This window comes from Bos grunniens, chromosome 23 (genome assembly GCF_055505025.1).
Source record: "Bos grunniens cultivar Pamir isolate PY7600 chromosome 23, Bosgru_T2T1.0, whole genome shotgun sequence".
In the NCBI taxonomy this organism is placed as follows: Eukaryota; Metazoa; Chordata; class Mammalia; order Artiodactyla; family Bovidae; genus Bos; species Bos grunniens.
This window is the reverse complement of record NC_141187.1, coordinates 30,834,064-30,853,086: the sequence shown is the minus strand read 5'-3', so window position 1 is coordinate 30,853,086 and position 19,023 is coordinate 30,834,064. Positions and strand designations below refer to the sequence as shown.

The following is a 19,023-nucleotide window of genomic DNA, read 5'->3' as shown; positions in this document are numbered from 1 at the left end:
AAGGAACCAGCCATAGAAATAAATACCTCCTGCAGGAAGCCCTCTAGCATTTTTGGCATCACTTTAAAGATGTAGGGGGGAAAAAAGATATGGAGATTATCAAGGAAGGACAGAAATACAAATACATGGACTGAGAACAATAATTTACACAATGAGTATACAATAATTCTTATTGATTTGTATTCTATTCATAGCATATCCTAGAACAAGAAACTATTAATGTGATGAATATGTAATGAGTTTCGGCAAAGCAAGAAAAATAAACTGCAGTAGAAAGATACATAAAGTACATGGCATTCATAACTGTAATTAGAAAACTTTGATAGATGTTAGATCACATACAGGTACTCCTTCAATGAATCAGATTTTTTACCTAAAGGATATAGGAAGAAGTGAAGATACACATTGGAGAGACCAGCCTCATTCTCCCAGAGAGAAATGTGAGCTCAGGGACCCCAAAATGAAAGAAAATATTTTAGTGTTAATCCCAACAGTGAAGAATCAGATTTAGAAGAAACAAAAACAATACTACTTCTCCATATTCCTCTTTTTTTTGTTTGTTTTTGTTTTCCATAGAACCACAGTAATAAATGAGCAAAATATTTAAAAGGTATTTAAATACAGATATCTTTCTGTATGGATCAATGGGATATCACTGGCCCTCATTCTTTAACTGTCATTGCTCAATTTCCTTCCATTTCATACAGTTTTTGAAGGAAAGTGCCCAAGATAAGAAAGTGCATCCATACCTCTGGTCCCAGGAAATGAAAGGTAATTAAAGAAAACACGAGGTCATTGTGAATTGTCTCAAACTGTTTGTGGTTCTAAAACTAAGAAAGAAACACAGTAAGCAAAGAAAATAGGAACAACAACAAAAATGGAACTCAAGATACAAATTCCCCGAGGAGAATCCTCTTATATTGCAAGGAAAGAAAGGTAACAGGTTAATTTTTATAATAATCTTCACAAACCCAGGGGACACTCTCTCTTAGGGATGATATGTTTAAAGATCCATGGATCATAAAAACGGGCAGAATTTCAGCAAGAAGAGGTTTTAGAAGATGAAGAGCTTATACTGTAATCCCAATATAAACCATCACGTCAAATATTTTTCTACTCTTTATTTTTCAAATATTTTTATACCATTTACTTTTCAGGAGTGTCAACCTGATAAGGCTTCTTAACGGTGAATTTGAACACTCAACCAGGTGGGAAAATGAACTAGGAGACAAGCTGGAGAGTTGTCCATATTATCTGTCTTCTTGCCTGTAGTAAATTTACAAGCCAAGGATTTAGACCTGTTTCTTATCTTATAATGAACCTTGTGTTTGTAGATTATAAAGGTTCTTTACTGTCTACAATTTTATTCCCATACCTCTAGATATTCTCAAAAGTAGATATGTAACCTCTACATATTCACTGTGATGCAGTGAAATAAATCATTTAGTACAGAAAGTTTCATTGATATTTTTTTAATGTTAGGAAATGGTTTTTTCTCCAAATGAATTTTTGATACGATTTTGTTTTGTGTAGAGAACCAAAAATAATATCTGGCATGACAATTATATCTTAAGCAGGAGTCACAGAGTTTAACAATTTACAAAATATACTTGGCTATTAAGGAAAATTAATAATAATTATTAATTTCCCTGATGCTGGGAAAGATTGAAGGTGGGAGGAGAAGGGGATGACAGAAGATGAGATAGTTGGATGGCATCACCAACTCAATGGACATGAGTTTGAGTAAACTTTGGGAGTTGGTGATGGACAGGGAGGCCTAGCATGCTGCAGTCCATGGGGTCGCAAAGAGTTGGATACGACTGAGTAACTGAACTGGACTGATTAAGGAAAATTACTCTGAATCCCTTGAAGCCAGTCTTTCATAAAGGTGTAATAAAAGTTAGATAATTTCTCAAACTTTATCTGGTTATAAAGCCTAGAATCCCACAGGATCCCTAGAAATGTCCCCTAATTCACTTTTTTATTTTAGTCACTTAAAATCTTTTGTCTCTCCTCTCAGGGATTTTCCAAACTTGAGATGATTTCCTGTTTATAGGGAACACTTTAATGTTTGCATCTCTATTCAGATTCTTATAGCTCTTATTATCCTTTCATTGTCTTTTTTTCTGAAGTGAAACCCTTCAGGTGGTTTCCTACTAAGTCAAGAGACAGCAGAGGGGAGTGCTTAAAAGTTTACCCTCTGTTAGAGCTGACTTGGGATGACAAAAAGGAAGTTGCATCAGAATGTAGAAGTTCACAGCCAGATAAGATGGTAGGCTGGCAACATGCTCTGAATCTCTGGGTAAAGGAAAAAATAATGATAAACCTAATGAAGAAAAAAAGTGGTTAGGAAACAGTCCATTACCAACATGTAACCTTAATATTTATGAAGTTAATGGTCCAAATATTATACAATTTCTGGTGCTGTAAATGGTTAAAATAACAATGCTCTCCCTCAGAATATGGTGTCTAGGTAGGAAAATCCTCAGCAGGAGGCCTTTGGTTCTGATGAAAGTGAAAGTGGCTCAGTCATGTCTGGCTCTTTGAATTCTCCTGGCCAGAATACTGGAGTGGGTAGCTGTTCTCTTCTCCAGGGAATCTTCCCAACCCAGGGATCAAACCCAGGTCTCCCGCATTGCAGGTGGATTCTTTACAGGCTGAGCCACAAGGGAAGCCCAAGGAGATAGCATTTCATTATTGTTTTGTCTTTTAGGTGATGCTGAATCAAACTTCCGTCACTGAATTTTTCCTCCTGGGAGTGACAGACATCCAAGTACTGCAGCCGGTTCTCTTCGTGGTTTTCCTTACAATTTACTTTCTCAATTTGGCTGGAAATGGAGCCATCCTGATAGTTGTCATCTCTGATCCAAGACTTCATTCTCCTATGTATTTTTTCCTGGGCAACCTGTCATGTCTAGATATCTGCTATTCCACGGTGACTCTGCCAAAGATGCTGGAGAACTTCCTCTCTACACACAAAGCAATTTCTTTCTTGGGATGCATAAGCCAGCTTCATTTCTTCCACTTCATGGGTAGTACAGAGGCCATGCTGGTGCCCGTGATGGCCTTTGACCGCTTTGTGGCTATCTGCAAACCACTTCGTTACACTCTTATCATGAGTCATCAGGTCTGTACCCAGATGGCTGTCACTATCTGGATCATTGGGTTTTTCCATGCCCTGCTGCACTCAGTAATGACATCTCACTTAAACTTCTGCGGTTCCAACCACATCCATCACTTCTTCTGTGATGTTAAGCCATTGCTCAACCTGGCCTGTGGGAACACTGAGCTCAACCAGTGGCTGCTCAATAATGTCACAGGGACTTTTGCCATGGGCCCATTCTCTCTAACCCTTCTCTCCTATTTCTACATTATTATTTATCTGTTCTTCAAGACCCATTCTTGTAGCATGCTCCATAAAGCACTGTCCATGTGCGCCTCTCACTTCATGGTAGTTGTTCTTTTATTTGGTCCTGTTTTTTTCATTTATATCCATCCTGCCTCGGGTAGCTCCATGGACCAGGAACGGATCATTGCCATTATGTACAGTGTGGTCACTCCTGTACTAAATCCACTGATCTATACTTTGAGGAACAAGGAAGTGAAGGAGGCATTGAGGAGGGTGATCAGAAGGAAACTCTGACTTGAAGAAGTCTATGATATCTTCTGAAGCATAAACAAGCAATGAGACAGTTGAGATGTGAAATATATTGCTTCTCAAATTGTTTATCAAATACATAAATACATATATATAGATAGATATAAATACATATATATGTGTGTACATGCTAAATCACTTCTGTCAGGTCTGACTCTGTGACCCTTTGGACTGTAGCCCTCCAGGCTCCTCTGTCCATGGGATTTTCCAGGCAAGAATACTGGAGTGGATTGCCATTTCCTCCTCCAGGGGATCTTCCAGACCCACAAACTTCCAGACCCACGTCTCTTACATCTCTTGCCTTGCCAGGGGGGTTCTTTACCACCAGCGCCACCTGGGAAGCCCATCTATACATGTGGACCTGGAAAAGGCTTGTCTAGTGTTCAATAATGCATTCTTAGGTAATAGAAATGAAATGTGAACAAATGAAACATCAGCCATGGAAGTCTAATGCTGAATTTGTTTTTGAGATACCAGTGATAAAGTAGATTTGCTATATATCTCAACAAACTCTTCTCTGGATTTAGTTACAAAAATTTGCCTCTGTTGCCCATGTAACATGTACAGTTTTTAAGCCTGTCTAAATCACCCCTCTAGGTTAGCACATTTTAATGTGAGAAGTAAAATTATTATGCTTTCAGATTTTGAGAATTTTAATTGAGGACATAATTACTCAGAAAATTAAATGTTAACTCACCATTTAACATACGATTTAAGGGGAATTTTTTAAGAGGTACATCATGATTTCTTGTTATCCAAGCAGGAAGGCAAAATAATAAATAAAATTATACTGTAATCATGATTGAACAGAAAACAACCAGTAATTTAACTTCAAATAATTTCAATATTTTTAGAACTCAATGGTCAAATTCTCAATTACTATGAAGTGTTATTAAAAATGGAGGCAGCTTGAAAAGACATCTCAAGAATATCTTCTATCTTATTTGTGGTTTATTTATTTTTCTCAACTTCTGGTCATGGAAAATGTTGATTTACAGAATTTTTTCTAATCTTTTGTTTTTCTTTTACATTCGACCCTTATTTCAACAAACTGTAAAGCAGTGTGACATGAAGTAATATAAGAGAAATATTAAGAATAAATAAATTAGTATATTCTTTCACTTCTCTGTTCTTAGTCTTATACTTAGTGGCTTTAACTGGTAACATTTTCATTATCACTGCAACTTCCATGGATGGCAGTCTCTGTTTACCTGTATATTTCTTCCTGAAACATCTCTCCTTCCTGGACCTATGTTATATTTCTGTGACTGGACCAAGGTTCATCTGCAACTTGACTCTGCACAGTAGCAATATTCCCCTCTGGGAATGCATTTGCAGTGTTGTGCTTTCACTCTTTGTGGCTCTGCTGAGATGGCCATGCTCACAGTGATGCCTTATGATTGCTGTGTGGCCGTCTGTCTGCCTTCCTCTGCGCTCTGAAAGCATCATGAACGTCAACATCTGTACTCAAGAAATCTTGGCCATTTGGATCAGTGGGGTCATCTCTGAAGTTATGCATACATCTGCTACTTTCTCCATCACTTCTATGGTGCCAATATCATTTACAAACTCTCTGTAATATCTCCCAGCTCCTAAAACTCACTTGTTCCAATGAGTATGTCAGTGAGCTTGGGGTTACTGGCTTCCTGTCCTTGATGGCATTTCTTTGCTTCATTTCCATTTGATTCACCCAATCACACACACACGCACACACAGACACACATATTCTCTACTGTGTGGAGGATCCCATCTGCTGAGGGAAGAGCAAAGGCCTTTTCCACCTGCCCCCTCCACTAGCTATCATCATATTGTTTGTCTCTATTGGTGTCCTTTGAATTTCTAAAGCCACATACTGACTCTCCAACTGCATTAGACTTTACTTGAAAGTGAAAATCTCTCAGTCATGTCTGACTCTTTGTGACCCCATGGACTAATGCAGTCATTGGAGTTCTCTAGGCCCGAAAACTGGAGTGGATAGCCTTTCCCTTCTCCAAGGGATCTTCCCAATCCAAGGATCGAACCCAGATCTCCCACATTGCAGGCAGATTCTTTACCAGCTGAGCCACAAGGGAAGCCCAAGAATACTGGAGCGAGTAGCCTATCCCTTCTCCAGCAGATCTTTCTGACTCAGGAATTGAACCATTCTCCTTCATTGCAGGCAAATTCTTTACCAACTGAGCTATGAGGGAAGCTTACTATGTCTATATTGTTTTTTATAATATTTTGCTTCCGACACTTAATCTGATGCTCTAAAGCCTGAGAAACAAAGCCATGAAGGCAGCTCTAATAAAGTTTTCAAGAAAAGAAAAGCCTACCTCTTTTGCTGAGTCACATCTATTCATTCCTCACTGAGAAACAAATCAAAATATATTGGAAAAATATGGCAGAGTCAATCAAGAACTTAAAGCTCAAGCATAGCTCATTATAAGGAAAATCATACCAATGGAGTGTCTCTGAGCAATAATAACATATACATGCTGCTGCTGCTGCTTACATAGAGTTATCTAAACACTATTCTTGTAAATGGAGTAGATTTAAATCTCACTATACAATGCCAAGTATGGTGAAAATATAATTTTTTTTAACTGTGAAGACTCCAACTTAATTATCCTTTCTGACTCATTTCTTTTTTTTTTTTTTCCTCTTTTGGTTTTCCTGTTTAATGTTTTATTTTCACTTTGACTCATACTTTATCTCAGGTTATTATTATCTCCTGTGCTTTCTTTGCTTGGTACACATCTGTCTTTTCCTTCACTTTTAATTTTTCCAGGTCCCTTTGCTTTAGTCAAACCCTTATTAAATAATGTATAGACAGACTTTTGTTCTGTTTCAGCTCAAGGGTCCCTCTTCAGTAATAAGGTAATTCCTTCAAAATTTCTGTACCACATTTTGTCTAATTTTTATTCCATTGTATACTGTGCTTCTAATCTCTTATTTTCTTATTGTTGTCTTCATCATATGTCATTCATCTTTGTCATATGTTCTTTTTCTTTGAGGACAGTGATTGTAAGGGCATCTGTACATTGCTTTCTGGCTCATTTCTGTCAAAGAAAAGAACAACTCTTTCTTTTTTCTGAGTTACAATCAAGTTTGGAATATTATATAGTACGTAAGCACATAAGAGAACCACCTGGCCCTCAGTGTTTTCTGTCTGTTTAAGGGTCCACCTAATGTTCTATTAATCTTACAGGGCTTCAATGGGTAACACACACGGTCACCAGGGACAAGTCTGGTTATGTCATTTGTGTTGCATCCTTGTCTTTCATGTGAGTGATAAGTTGAAAAAATACAAACAATAAGCGACTCATAAAATGCTTATAGGAATTAATACAAACACAATTAAACTAATATGTTTTTTAAAGGCACATTTGAAAAATAAGCAAAAAAAATCATGTCAATATAATATACAGTGACCAAAATGTAAAAGAATGGATGATATAAGCAGCAGATAAAATGCAAAAAAGGGCAGAAGAAGCTAGCTGACAGATCCAAGTATTTCTCACAGAATGAGAAAAAAAAAATTTTTTAAGCATGAAAAAGAGCTTAGTTTTCATAAAAGATACAAAAAAATATTCAATATCTGTCCACTAATGGTTCCAGAAAGATCTACTTTCCATGCAATTGAGGGAATGTGTGACAGGGAATATTCAGAGAAATAACTGTAAAGGCTTTTTTCCCAGAATTCATAGAAATGTAGATCATCAGGTTTGAGAAGCACAACAAAAATTGGCAAGGATAAGTAAAATGAATATAAATGTAGTTATATCATTCTGAACCTATAAAATAATGAAAACAGAAATTTTAAAAATCTTAAAGCAGAAAAACTGTTTTAAAAATACCAATGTTATATCCTAGAAGCTTTATTATTTTACCTTTTCTATTTAGTTCCATAATCCATTGGAAAACAATTTTTGTGATGGCATAAGGTGGATGTCATTGCTCACTTTACTCATTGATATCCAATTCACTACAATAATTAATTGGAAACAAACTTTTCCCCCCAAAGAATTGCAGTTGGTGCCTTTGTAAAAAGTTGAGCAATTGTATATGTGTGGGAGTCTCTCGTCTGTTCAATTGATTTATGTATTTATGCTTATTCTATTAAGCTCTATTATTTATTGCAGCTATACAGTTTTTATATTAAGTCTGTAAGTTTTCCTACTCTGCTCCTTCAGATCTTATGGTCTACACCAAGTCTTTTGCTTATCCATATATTTTAGAAACAAGCTTTTAATTAAAATAAAGATGTTGACTGAAGTACATTGAATCCATAGATCAAACTGAACAATCTTCTTTAAAAGTTTGCATCTTCCAATTTATATAAACAGGGTAATTTATGAACAGGGTATTTTTCTACACTTCTTTAGGTTTTTAAAAATCATGTCAGAAATGATGTATAATTTTGAACATAGTAGTTTTAGACATCTTTTATTTATCTCTATGTATTTGATGATATTTTAAGTTGTAATTTTAAAAATTTAATTGTCTAATTTGGGGGATCAATATATAGAAATCCAGTAGATTTTTGTACATTAACCTTATATTCATTGATCTTCCCTATAAACATATACATTCCAATAAATCTTTATAGATTCTTTTAAATTTCTATTATACATTGTTATCTCTGAATAAAGAGCTTTATTTCTTAATGTCCAAAATTTAAAACTTTCATTTCTTTTCCTTGCTATTGGGCTGGCTAGGGTCAGATTAGGATCTAATTATGGTTCAGTTATTCCTATCAATGTAATCATGAGCAAATGGCTTATTTTTTCTGAAACTTTTGTTTTCTCTGTAACACATGGATGTGATACTTACCTTGAGAAACAATTGAAATGATGTTTGTGATGTGTTGCACAGATCTTTGCAAAGATCTACTATTTTGTCCCATAAATAGTAGATTCTAGTGGAAAAAATATAGTCAAATTCTGAATACTCTAATATTGTAATGGTGATTCAGTCACTTTAACACTAAAAGATAGAAGTATTTCAAATTACTATAGAAGAGTGATCTCACCAAGATAGCAACATAAATTGTTCCCAACTTTATTCCCTCTTGCAAAAAGAACAACTAACAAGTATTCATGGATAAGACATCACTGAGAAAATTACAGAATTGAGGCCAAAGCACCACAGAGACCAAGGCAAACTGCATTAGAAGGGTAAGTGAAATGGCTACCTGCTGACTGCACTGACTCTCCCCCAGGTCAGTGGAGAATCACGCTGAGAGCCTAGACTTGAGCAATCCTGAGAAAGAACAACAAAGCTGGACATATTACCCTCCCTGATTTCAAATATTACAAACCTATAGTAGTCAAAGCAATATGATAGTGGCATAAAAATGGATGCATAGATCATTGAAACCAAAGAGAGTATCCAGAAATCAGGGATTAAATTCTAGACAATTGGGTGTGGAAAATTTTCTACAGGAAAATAGCATGATCACCAAAACTAATGCAGCTCCAACAGTTGACCTTGAGGATAAAAATCATATGCTAAGGACAGAGAGAGCTTTACTCTATAATGACCCACCACATCCTCACCAGACTACCTACCTGGACTTAATTTACATTAGAGAAAAATGAACTTCTACTTGTTTATAACTCCATATTGATAGTCTTTAATGGCTGAATGTGACACCTTTATGAACTCAAGAAATGATATACCACAAACCTTGTTATTAAAATGGTAAATATCAGACTAGAAACAAGGAAAAGTTAAGAGCTTGGGATGTTCTCATTTAGGCAGATTTAAAATTGAAATGCTTGTCAGATATCCAAAGGTAGATGACATACGCACAGTCTTACTATTTCGGTCTATCAATCTATTTATACAAAAGACAGAAAAAAGATTGCTCAAAATATATATATATGCACATATATATATAAATATTAAGGGTTATGAAATGCTGTGGTCATATGTTCACCTCTTCAAAATAATCTGACTTAAGGAAGCAGAGCAGTAACCAGAGAGAAACTGTGAGTTTTAGATAATCTTTCTGATTTTACTTCCAAGTTATTCTTAATAACAGACCTCTGTTAATTATTGACTTTATTCCTCAGCACCTTTTATACCCAACTTTTTCTATGGAAAATTCCTCAAGATTTGCCATTAATGAGTAACTCTGGGAACAGTCTCCAAGGACAAGAAAGATTCCTAATGCTAACCTACCTTTCCAATCCCAAGAGACATGAATATTGTTAATACTCAGTTCCTGAGCTACATCTTTGCAGCTATGAACATCACCTCACCAATGTAGGCAAAGGATTCTGGGATCTCTGGACTATCCCACTTGCTTAATAAAAGCACTGGATAGAATATATATTCAAATGATAGAATACATAGATCAGTCAACTCATGGGTTGAAGATAATGAACGCCAGTAGATAAGTGTGGAAGGTAGCATTTGACAAATAGAGAAACAGGCTCAGACTTCAGAGTGGAACATAGTAGATGAAAGTTCTGTGCTTGAAGTCTACATATGTACCTGTTTCTAAATCCATATGTAAATCAGTTGAGCTGTAAGAAATGTCTTAGACAGTAAAACCTCTAACAGACATTCATAAGGACATATCTAATAGAAAGTTAAATATACAAGTCTAGAGTTTAGAAAAGAAGATGGATTGGAAGATATAATTGAAAAGTTATCTAGTTATGACAGAAATAGACTCACAAACTTAGAGAACAAACTTACAGTTGCTGGAGGGGAGGGATAGTTAGAGAGTTTGGGATGGACGTGTACACACTGCTGTATTTAAAATGGATAATTGACAAGGACCTACTGTATAGCACATAGAACTCTGCTCAATGTTATGTCGCAGCCTAGATGGGAGAGAAGTTTGGGGGAGAATGGATACATGTACATGTATGACCCTCTTCAGTCAGGCTATTGCTCTTAACATACCAATGAAATCACTCTCATCAATGTCAAAGTTCAATTTCAGTCCTTAAGTTACTTGATGTCTCAACAAGACTTATCCCAGCTGACTTCTCTTACTTCAAATACTCTTTTTTGCTGGCTTTCAGGACATCCTGAGAGTCTCCTAGGTATGTAGTGATCTCACTGATGGCTCCTTAGTCTCCTTGTCTGACTCCTCCTTTTTCTTATTATTCATTTTTGGACCTCTTCTTTTATTTCTAGTTTCAGACTTCAAATATCTATAAACAGATAACTTGTTAACTTTTAATTTTGTTTTAGGGCATAGCCAATTAACAATGTTTGTGATAGTTTGAGGTGAACAGCTTGACTGAAGACGGTTTATAAAAAGCATGGAAGGTAAAATAACAAATTTGGAGAGTAATGGACAATGCATGATGGAGACAAGTAGCTTTTTGAAGGATCTGTCATAAAGAGTAGAGAAGTGGAGGAGTAGCTGAGGAAGGCTGAGGGGAAACAGTAGGATATGAGGGTATTGTCCATCTGAGGCTGAGATTTTAGACAGTTAGGACTTCACAATTTTAGATAGTTAGGACCTCGTATATTTTCAATGCTGAAATATGATTCTGATAACCTCAGTTTTCAACCACTCCTGGTCTATCTGAGATCCAACACGAATGATTACTTTTCAGGTGAATTATCAGGAGGTGGATATAAAAGCAGAAAGGTTATTCAAGCAAAAGTATCAGGAAGATTCAACCTGGGAAAGGATGTAAAAATGTGAGAGGTATGGTCAGAGACAACATGCACTCAACTTCTAGACTGTTGGTTTAAAGAAATTTTTAAAAAAATATATGATTCTACTCTCAGTGCATTTATAAATAATTTATACAAGAAAATCTGTATGTCATAAACATTAGAAAACATCTTAAGATAATATTCAATTAAGGACTAGATTGGAGAAGGCAATGGCACCCCACTCCAGTACTCTTGCCTGGAAAATCCCATGGATGGAGGAGCCTGGACTGAGCGACTTAACTTTCACTTTTCACTTTCATGCTTTGGAGAAGGAAATGGCAACCCACTCCAGTGTTCTTGCCTGGAGAATCCCAGGGATGGTGGAGCCTAGTGGGCTGCCATCTGTGGGGTCGCACAGAGTTGGACATGACTGAAGCAACTTAGCAGCAGCAGCAGCAAGGACTAGATTATACTGTGTATATATCAGTGTGTGAAAGCATAAGTGAGAATATTCATGGAGTTATGACATGATCAGCTCAAGGAGAAAGGAGACTAAATAGTGATAAAAAGTAGAAAACCTTGTTTATTGGAAAGTGGGAACAAGGATAGAAATTATCAATAACCAGACACAGATAGGTAGAAGTGACGCATTTTGTGTGCATGCTCAGTTGCTCAGTCTTGTCCTACTTTTTGTGACCCCATGGACTGTATAGTCTTCCAGGCTCCTCTATCCATGGGATTTTCCAGGCAAGAATACCAGAGCAAGTTGCCATTTACTTCTCCAGGGGATCTTTCCAATCCAGCGATGGAACCAGCATCTCTTATGTCTCCTGCATTGGCAGGTGGGTTCTTTACCATTAGTACCACCTGGGAAGTGATGCATTAGAAAATAAGATATTAGAGATATTTGAGCAAGGGAGCGTCAGGCCAAAACCATAAAGCTGTACGTTTTCTGGAACCAATAAAGCCAGTAAAGCTGCTGATTAAGTAACTGGGAGCAAGTTGTTGAAGGTACAAAGATGGTAACCGTGAAAAAGATGAGAAAAAGACAAAAATGAGGATCATTTTGTAGTTTAAAAAAGAAGTGTTATACTACTAATATAGATTTTAGGGATGAAGTAAAAAGATGAATCAGTGATTCCAGTCTTATTAAGAGAATATTTGGAGGAAAAAACTTTTATTCATAAAATGTTGAAATGGAAGGAAGAACATTTCAGCACTTGGGAGGAAAGCTTATGATCCTCTCCTGTCCTCACTATCAATTAATTAATTTATTATTCATCTTGTGACAAATATGCTTTATGGATGCCTACCCTGGGGACACAAGGGAGAAGAAAACCAGACACGCTATTTGCCTTAATGCACTTTATGGCTCCGTGCGGGAGTCCAACACTAACTGCTACTAAGCTGCTAAGTCGCTTCAGTCGTGTCCAACTCTGTGTGACCCCATAGACGGCAGCCCACCAGGCGCCCCCGTCCCTGAGATTCTTCAGGCAAGAACACTGGAGTGGGTTGCCATTTCCTTCTCTAATGCATGAAAGTGAAAAGTGAAAGTGAAGTTGCTTAGTCGTGTCCGACTCTTAGCGACCTCATGGACTGCAGCCTACCAGGCTCCTCCATCCATGGGATTTTCCAGGCAAGGTGCCATCGCCTTCTCCAAACAGTAACTAAATATCTTAAATAAATATTTTAACAAAATAAATATGAACAACATTGTTCGTATGACACCTATAGCAATTCTATGCAAGTACTACGTGCGGTAGCATATGAAAAGTAGGTTTGATTTAATCAAAGACGCAAGGGAAAACTTTCCTGAGAAAGTCACTAATTGATCTGAGACTGTGAAAGGATGAACAGGAGTTGACTCAGAATGAAGCAAAGGGAAATAGTGCACAGGAAGAAATGCAAGGCAGCCAGAGTGGCTAGCAAGCAGAGAATGAGGGGACTGTAGTGTAAGATGAAGCTGCTGAGACATCACGAGGTCAAGACAGATTGAGCTTTGATAGATAGGGTGGGGATTTTTGTTCCTTCACAAGCCCAATGCTTCTCTGGACATCTGTTTTTAAGCGAATAACAGACATGATCAGAGTTTCTTTTTTGAAAAGATCACTCTGGTGGCAGTGTGGAGAATATATTGAATGAGGCAAGAGTGGGACTATTCAAGCAGCTCAGAAGTTAGCAGGACTCTAGTCATTAACAATAACTTAAACTAAAGTAGTGACTGTGTAGATGGGTAGGAGCGTTCACCAAGTTCCTATGATGTGCCAAGCACTAAGCTAAGTACCGAGATGCAGGCTTTGCCTTAGTAGGCTCATGTTCTTGTAATAAAAACTGATTCATAAACAAGTACCTATGCCATCCAATAATATGAAGACTAACAGAGCTCTTTCACCCTTAAAAAACTCGAGGAACCTCCTGGTATTCCTCTCATTCCATCATCTTTGTGCCTCCTCATTTAGATCATCCTTCAGAAAGTGCAAATTCTGTCTCTCTCATTGCTGATTTTCTTTTCTTCATTCCTCATATTTGTGGTATAAGGAAACCAACTGAAAAGAGAACCATCGAGGTTAGCTACAATACACTTCAGCAGCTAACTGTAGTGAATCCTCTTCATGCTGATTCTTTTCTTGTAGCCCATCAAGACCTGAAATGAACTGCAGTAAGAACCCTGACTTTGTCCTCTCAGGACTGTCCAATGACCCAGACAAACCACAGCTCCTCTTTGGTCTCTTCCTGGCCCTCTACTTGCTGAGTCTCTTAGGAAACTCACTACTGCTGCTGGCTATTGGCGCTGACATCCACCTTCACACCCCCATGTACTTCTTCCTCAGCCAGCTCTCCCTGGTCGACCTCTGCTTCACTACCACCACTGCCCCCAAAATGCTGGAGACTTTGTGGACCAGTAATGGACTGATCTCCTTCTCTGAGTGCCTGGCCCAGTTATATTTCTTCACAGTTTTTGCTGATATGGACAACCTGCTTTTGACTGCCATGGCTATTGACCGCTACGCTGCCATCTGCCATCCCCTGCACTATGCACTCCTAATGACTCCTTGCAGATGTGCACTGCTGGTGGGTGGGTCATGGGGAGTGGCCCACTCTATCTCTCTTGTCCATGCCCTGTTGCTATCCCAGCTCTCATTCTATAGTAATCAAGAAATTCCCCACTTTTTCTGTGATTTCGGACCACTCTTTAGACTTTCCTGCTCTGATACCCACCTCAATGAGGATCTGATGATGGTTCTGACAGGACTCTTAGGAATCAGCCCTCTCCTCTGCATCATAAGCTCCTATGCCCATATTTTCCTTGCTGTAGCTCGGATCCCATCAGCACAGGGCAAAAAGAAAACCCTGGCCACATGCAGCTCCCACCTCTCCATGGTCATCCTCTTCTACAGCTCAGTCTTTGCCAGCTACCTGAAGTCCCCGTCAGCTTCTCATGCCTCTGGGGAGCTGGGTGCTGCTGTCATGTATGCCCTGGTCACCCCCACTCTCAATCCTTTCATTTATAGTCTAAGAAATAAGGAAGTGAAGAGATCCCTGAAAAGGATTCTGGGCATAGAGAGTTCATGGCATTAGGAATAATTCCAAGAAACAAGTGTTTTTTGCGGGGGGTGGGGGTGGGGGGACGGAAATCACACTCTTCAACACCACACTGATAAAGTGAGCAGTTAACACCAAAGCTTTCACATGTCACACAACATGATATGGTATATTGGATATAACACTACATAGAAATTTGGAGAACTAGCTTCTAGGTCCCACTCTAGGTGCAAGTTTGTATATGTATTCCAGCTATAGGTATATATATTATTTATTATCTATATTATTATCTCAAAACATTATATCAGTAATATGTCAAAGGAGTATAATATACATTACATTATAATATATAATTAAGTATATTAGCAATTAGCAATAGCAATATATATAATATTCTTAAGAGTTGATTGGATGAGCTGCTCTTTAAGTTGCCTTGTAAAGATAATACTATTGAGATGTGATCATCTATTCCCATTTTTACCAACATTTTGATCACTATTGCCATTTCTATCACCAGTTTAGTAATGAAGATCATCACCATCAGCTTTAGTCAATATCATCTTTTTGTCATCAGAGTCACCTTACAAATTACCATCTTCAGTTCTCTCCCCATCAGTAACACCAGTATCATCAACATAAGTAAGAGAATAGAAACTGGTCCTATGCACTTTTTCCCCTTTTAATGCCTTATTTTTCAGAATGTTCTATTAATTTGTGTTTTTGTGCTATCTTGATAATTGTGGGACATATCATAATGGCATAGTGAATAAAAATGTCTTCATAAATTTGAAAGCATAATAAACATTCACCCTGGGAATACAAGATTACATCATTTATACAGCACAATATGGGCTCCCTAGGTGGTGCAGTAGTAAAGAATCTACCTGCACAATATATACACAATGTCTAAAATTTTCTTTAAAATTTTCCAGGAAAAAAAAAGGAATGGTAGATATAGGCACAATACTGGCAAAGCATTGATGTCAAAGCTGGGTGATAGGTACATAAGGGTCTATTACACTACCAACTCTACTTCTCTGACTGTTTGACATTTTCTACAATAAAAAGTTAAAATGACAATCCCAAGCTCCCCATCTATTCCTTCCCCTTACTTCCCCCCTCTGATAACCGTAAATTCATTCCCTAAGTCTGTGAGTTTCTTTCTGTTTTGTAAATAAGTTCATTCACATCTTTTTCTAGGTTGTATGAGATATTCTATGATATTTGTCTTTGCTGACTTAACTTCACTCAGTATGATAATCTCCAGATCCATCCATTTTGCTGCAAATGGCATTATTTCATTCTTTTGAATGGCTGGGTAATATTCAATTGAATGTATGTTCCACTTCACCTTTATCCATTCATCAGTCAATGGACAGATGGGATTGACATGTATACACCGCTATATTTAAAATAGATAACCAACAAAGACCTACAGTAGAAAGATAAAAATAAAGCAAGAAGTTAAAATGAATAAGTGAAGTGCATTCAACTTTAAATATTTTTAAAATATCCATATACTTAGACATTGCAATCAAACCACGAAAAACACATTGAAGTAAATTCTGGAAATAAACAATGCTTGTGAAAGAATGGAATACAACTAATGGAATACAACAGTGAAAGAATGAAATACAACTAAAAATTCCCAATGACAAAAGAATATTTAAGAGTGTCATGTTTAGCCATATTATAAAGCCCAAAAGAATAAAACATTGAATTGGCCACAAAGTTCATTCAGTTTTTTTCCGCCAAACCAGTATGTATTCGTTGATCTTGAAAAAGAATTGCCCTAACAGTTTTCACTGGAAAATCTGATTATAAACTTAATGATCCAACTTCTGTTATTTATACATATGCATAGAATGCAATTCTGATGTCATAAAACAATGCTATAAATAAACAGTATTTCTAGGTTTCTTTTAGGGATACTATTTGTGTTTGTTTTTTATATAAAATATTCATGACCTATTTAATAGAGAAATAATAGAATTTAAAATAAAAAATTTAATCTAACACTTAAAAATTGCCATACTTGCTTCACTTTTAGAGGAACCATAGAAAGATTAGAGGGGAACAAGAGAATAGACAAAGATATGCTTTTTCAAACATTCTTGGAAGACCTCTTAGTGAAGAAATCTGCACTCCCAAAAGAAAATATCAACACCCTCCTTTGTAAGTCAAGTGTGTCAGTTTCCTTATGAGAGCTGCCTCCTCAGTGCTTAATGAGCCAACTTGCTCCCAAGAGGGTAGATCAGAGGATTGAAGATGGTGGTGACCATCAGATAGAGCAGGCTAACAACCTGAATGGGGATGAGCAGCAGAGACTATAATGTAAAAGACCGTGAGAATTTCACAGCATGTGAACCTTATAGCTAGGTAGGAGGACCATGTGGGTGAGCCTTTCTCTTGCTGACCACAGCAAGAACTGCCAATACAATCACCACAATCCAGGCATAAGATATGAGAATCAGTCCAAAAGGAATAGTAAGATAACCACACAGTAAATGAATGCATTTTGTCACCTGGACCACTCACTCTAGGATCTGAGTGGGCCAGTCTTCACAAAGGCGTGAAGTCACAGTAAAATTGGCTAATGTGATTGGGCCACTGGACCTCTGCTGGGCCACCAGGGCCACAACCAATCCATCTACCATGAAGCCAAAAAGCCAGGCTATGCCCACCAGCCCCAAGTACCATCTGGGAGTGAGTGGCAGCCAGGGTAACAATTATTCAGTAGTGATCATATTCTTTGACCACCAATCAGGAGAATCCAGTTGTCCCTAGAGAGGCAAAGATAAAGAACTGAGTCAAGGAACCAGTCATAGAGATGAATGTCTTCTGCAGGAAGTCCTCCAGCACATTTGGCATCACTTTAAACATATAGAAGAAAGGATGGAAATGCAAATACATAGACTCAGAAACATCACTTACACAAAGAGCACAAAATAATTGCTATTACTTATATTATATTCATAACATAGAGTAGAACAAGAAATTACTTATGTGATGAATATACAATGAACTTCTGCATAGCAAAAAAAAAAAAAACCAGTGACTTGCAATAGAAAGACGGACAAAGGACATGGCATTTACAATTAGAATTAAAGCTTGGATAGATGTCAGAACACATATAGATATCCTTTGGATAAGGCAGATAGAATATTTTTACCTAAAGGGTATAGCGACTGTAGCCATGAAATTAAAAGATGCTTACTCCTTGGAAGGAAATTTATGACCAATCTAGATAGCATATTCACAAGCAGAGACATTACTTTGCCAACAAAGGTCCGTCTAGTCAAGGCTATGGTTTTTCCTGTGGTCATGTATGGATGTGAGAGTTGGACTGTGAAGAAGGCTGAGCACCAAAGAATTGATGCTTTTGAACGGTGGTGTTGGAGAAGACTCTTGAGAGTCCCTTGGACTGCAAGGAGATCCAACCAGTCCATTCTGAAGATCAGCCCTGAGATTTCTTTGGAAGGAATGATGCTAAAGCTGAAACTCCAGTACTTTGGCCACCTCATGCAAAGCATTGACTCATTGGAAAAGACTCTGATGCTGGGAGGGGTTGGGGGCAGGAGGAGAAGGGGACAACAGAGGATGAGATGGCTGGAGGGCATCACCGACTTGATGCACATCCGTTTGGGTGAACTCCGGGAGTTGGTGATGGACAGGGAGGCCTGGTGTGCTGTAAACATGGGGTCGCAAAGAGTCGGACACGACTGAGTGACTGAACTGAACTGAAAAATACACAATGAGAGACCAGCTTCATTCTCCTAGAGGGTAATGTGAGCTTGGGAATTCCAAAATTAAAGGAAATAATTTAGTGTTAATACCAACAGTGAAAAGTCAGATTGAAAAGAAAGCACTACTATTTTTCCCTATTCCTCTATTTTCCATAGAGCCACAGTAATAAATGAGGGGCATATTTAAAGATAATCATCTTTCTGTATGGATTAAAGAAATATAACTGACCCTCATGCCTTAAATGTCATAACCCAATTTCCTTCCATTTTATACTTTTTCCAACGCAGGTCCCAAGATGAGAAAGTGTATCCATACCTTTGTCCCAGGAAATGAAAGATAATTTAAGAAAATTTGAGGCCACTGAGAATTGTACTGACTGTGGTTCTGAAACTAAGAGAGAAACAGGAAAGAAAAGAGGAAAAATGAAAAAAATGGAACTCAAGACAGGAATTCCCCAAGGAGAA

General features: G+C 37.5%; 2 protein-coding genes and 1 pseudogene across 2 annotated transcripts in view; all 3 read left to right on the top strand.

The window, feature by feature from the left end:
• LOC147347218 (olfactory receptor 12D1-like) overlaps positions 1-4,588 on the top strand; it is a 165,405-nt gene extending 160,817 nt beyond the window's left edge. The window contains exon 2 of the mRNA XM_086369702.1: positions 2,714-4,588. Within this exon, the coding sequence (XP_086225828.1) occupies positions 2,717-3,643 (927 nt within the window). The 5' untranslated portion in view covers positions 2,714-2,716 and the 3' untranslated portion in view covers positions 3,644-4,588. The remainder of the gene's footprint in view (positions 1-2,713) is intronic.
• Positions 4,457-6,010, top strand: LOC147347217 (olfactory receptor 14J1-like; annotated as a pseudogene).
• A 7,908-nt stretch (positions 6,011-13,918) lies between these two features.
• On the top strand, positions 13,919-14,848 carry LOC147347216 (olfactory receptor 1f45-like). The gene has a single exon (XM_086369701.1). The coding sequence runs from the start codon at positions 13,919-13,921 to the stop codon at positions 14,846-14,848; it is 930 nt and encodes a 309-aa protein (XP_086225827.1).
• Positions 14,849-19,023: the final 4,175 nt, after the last annotated feature.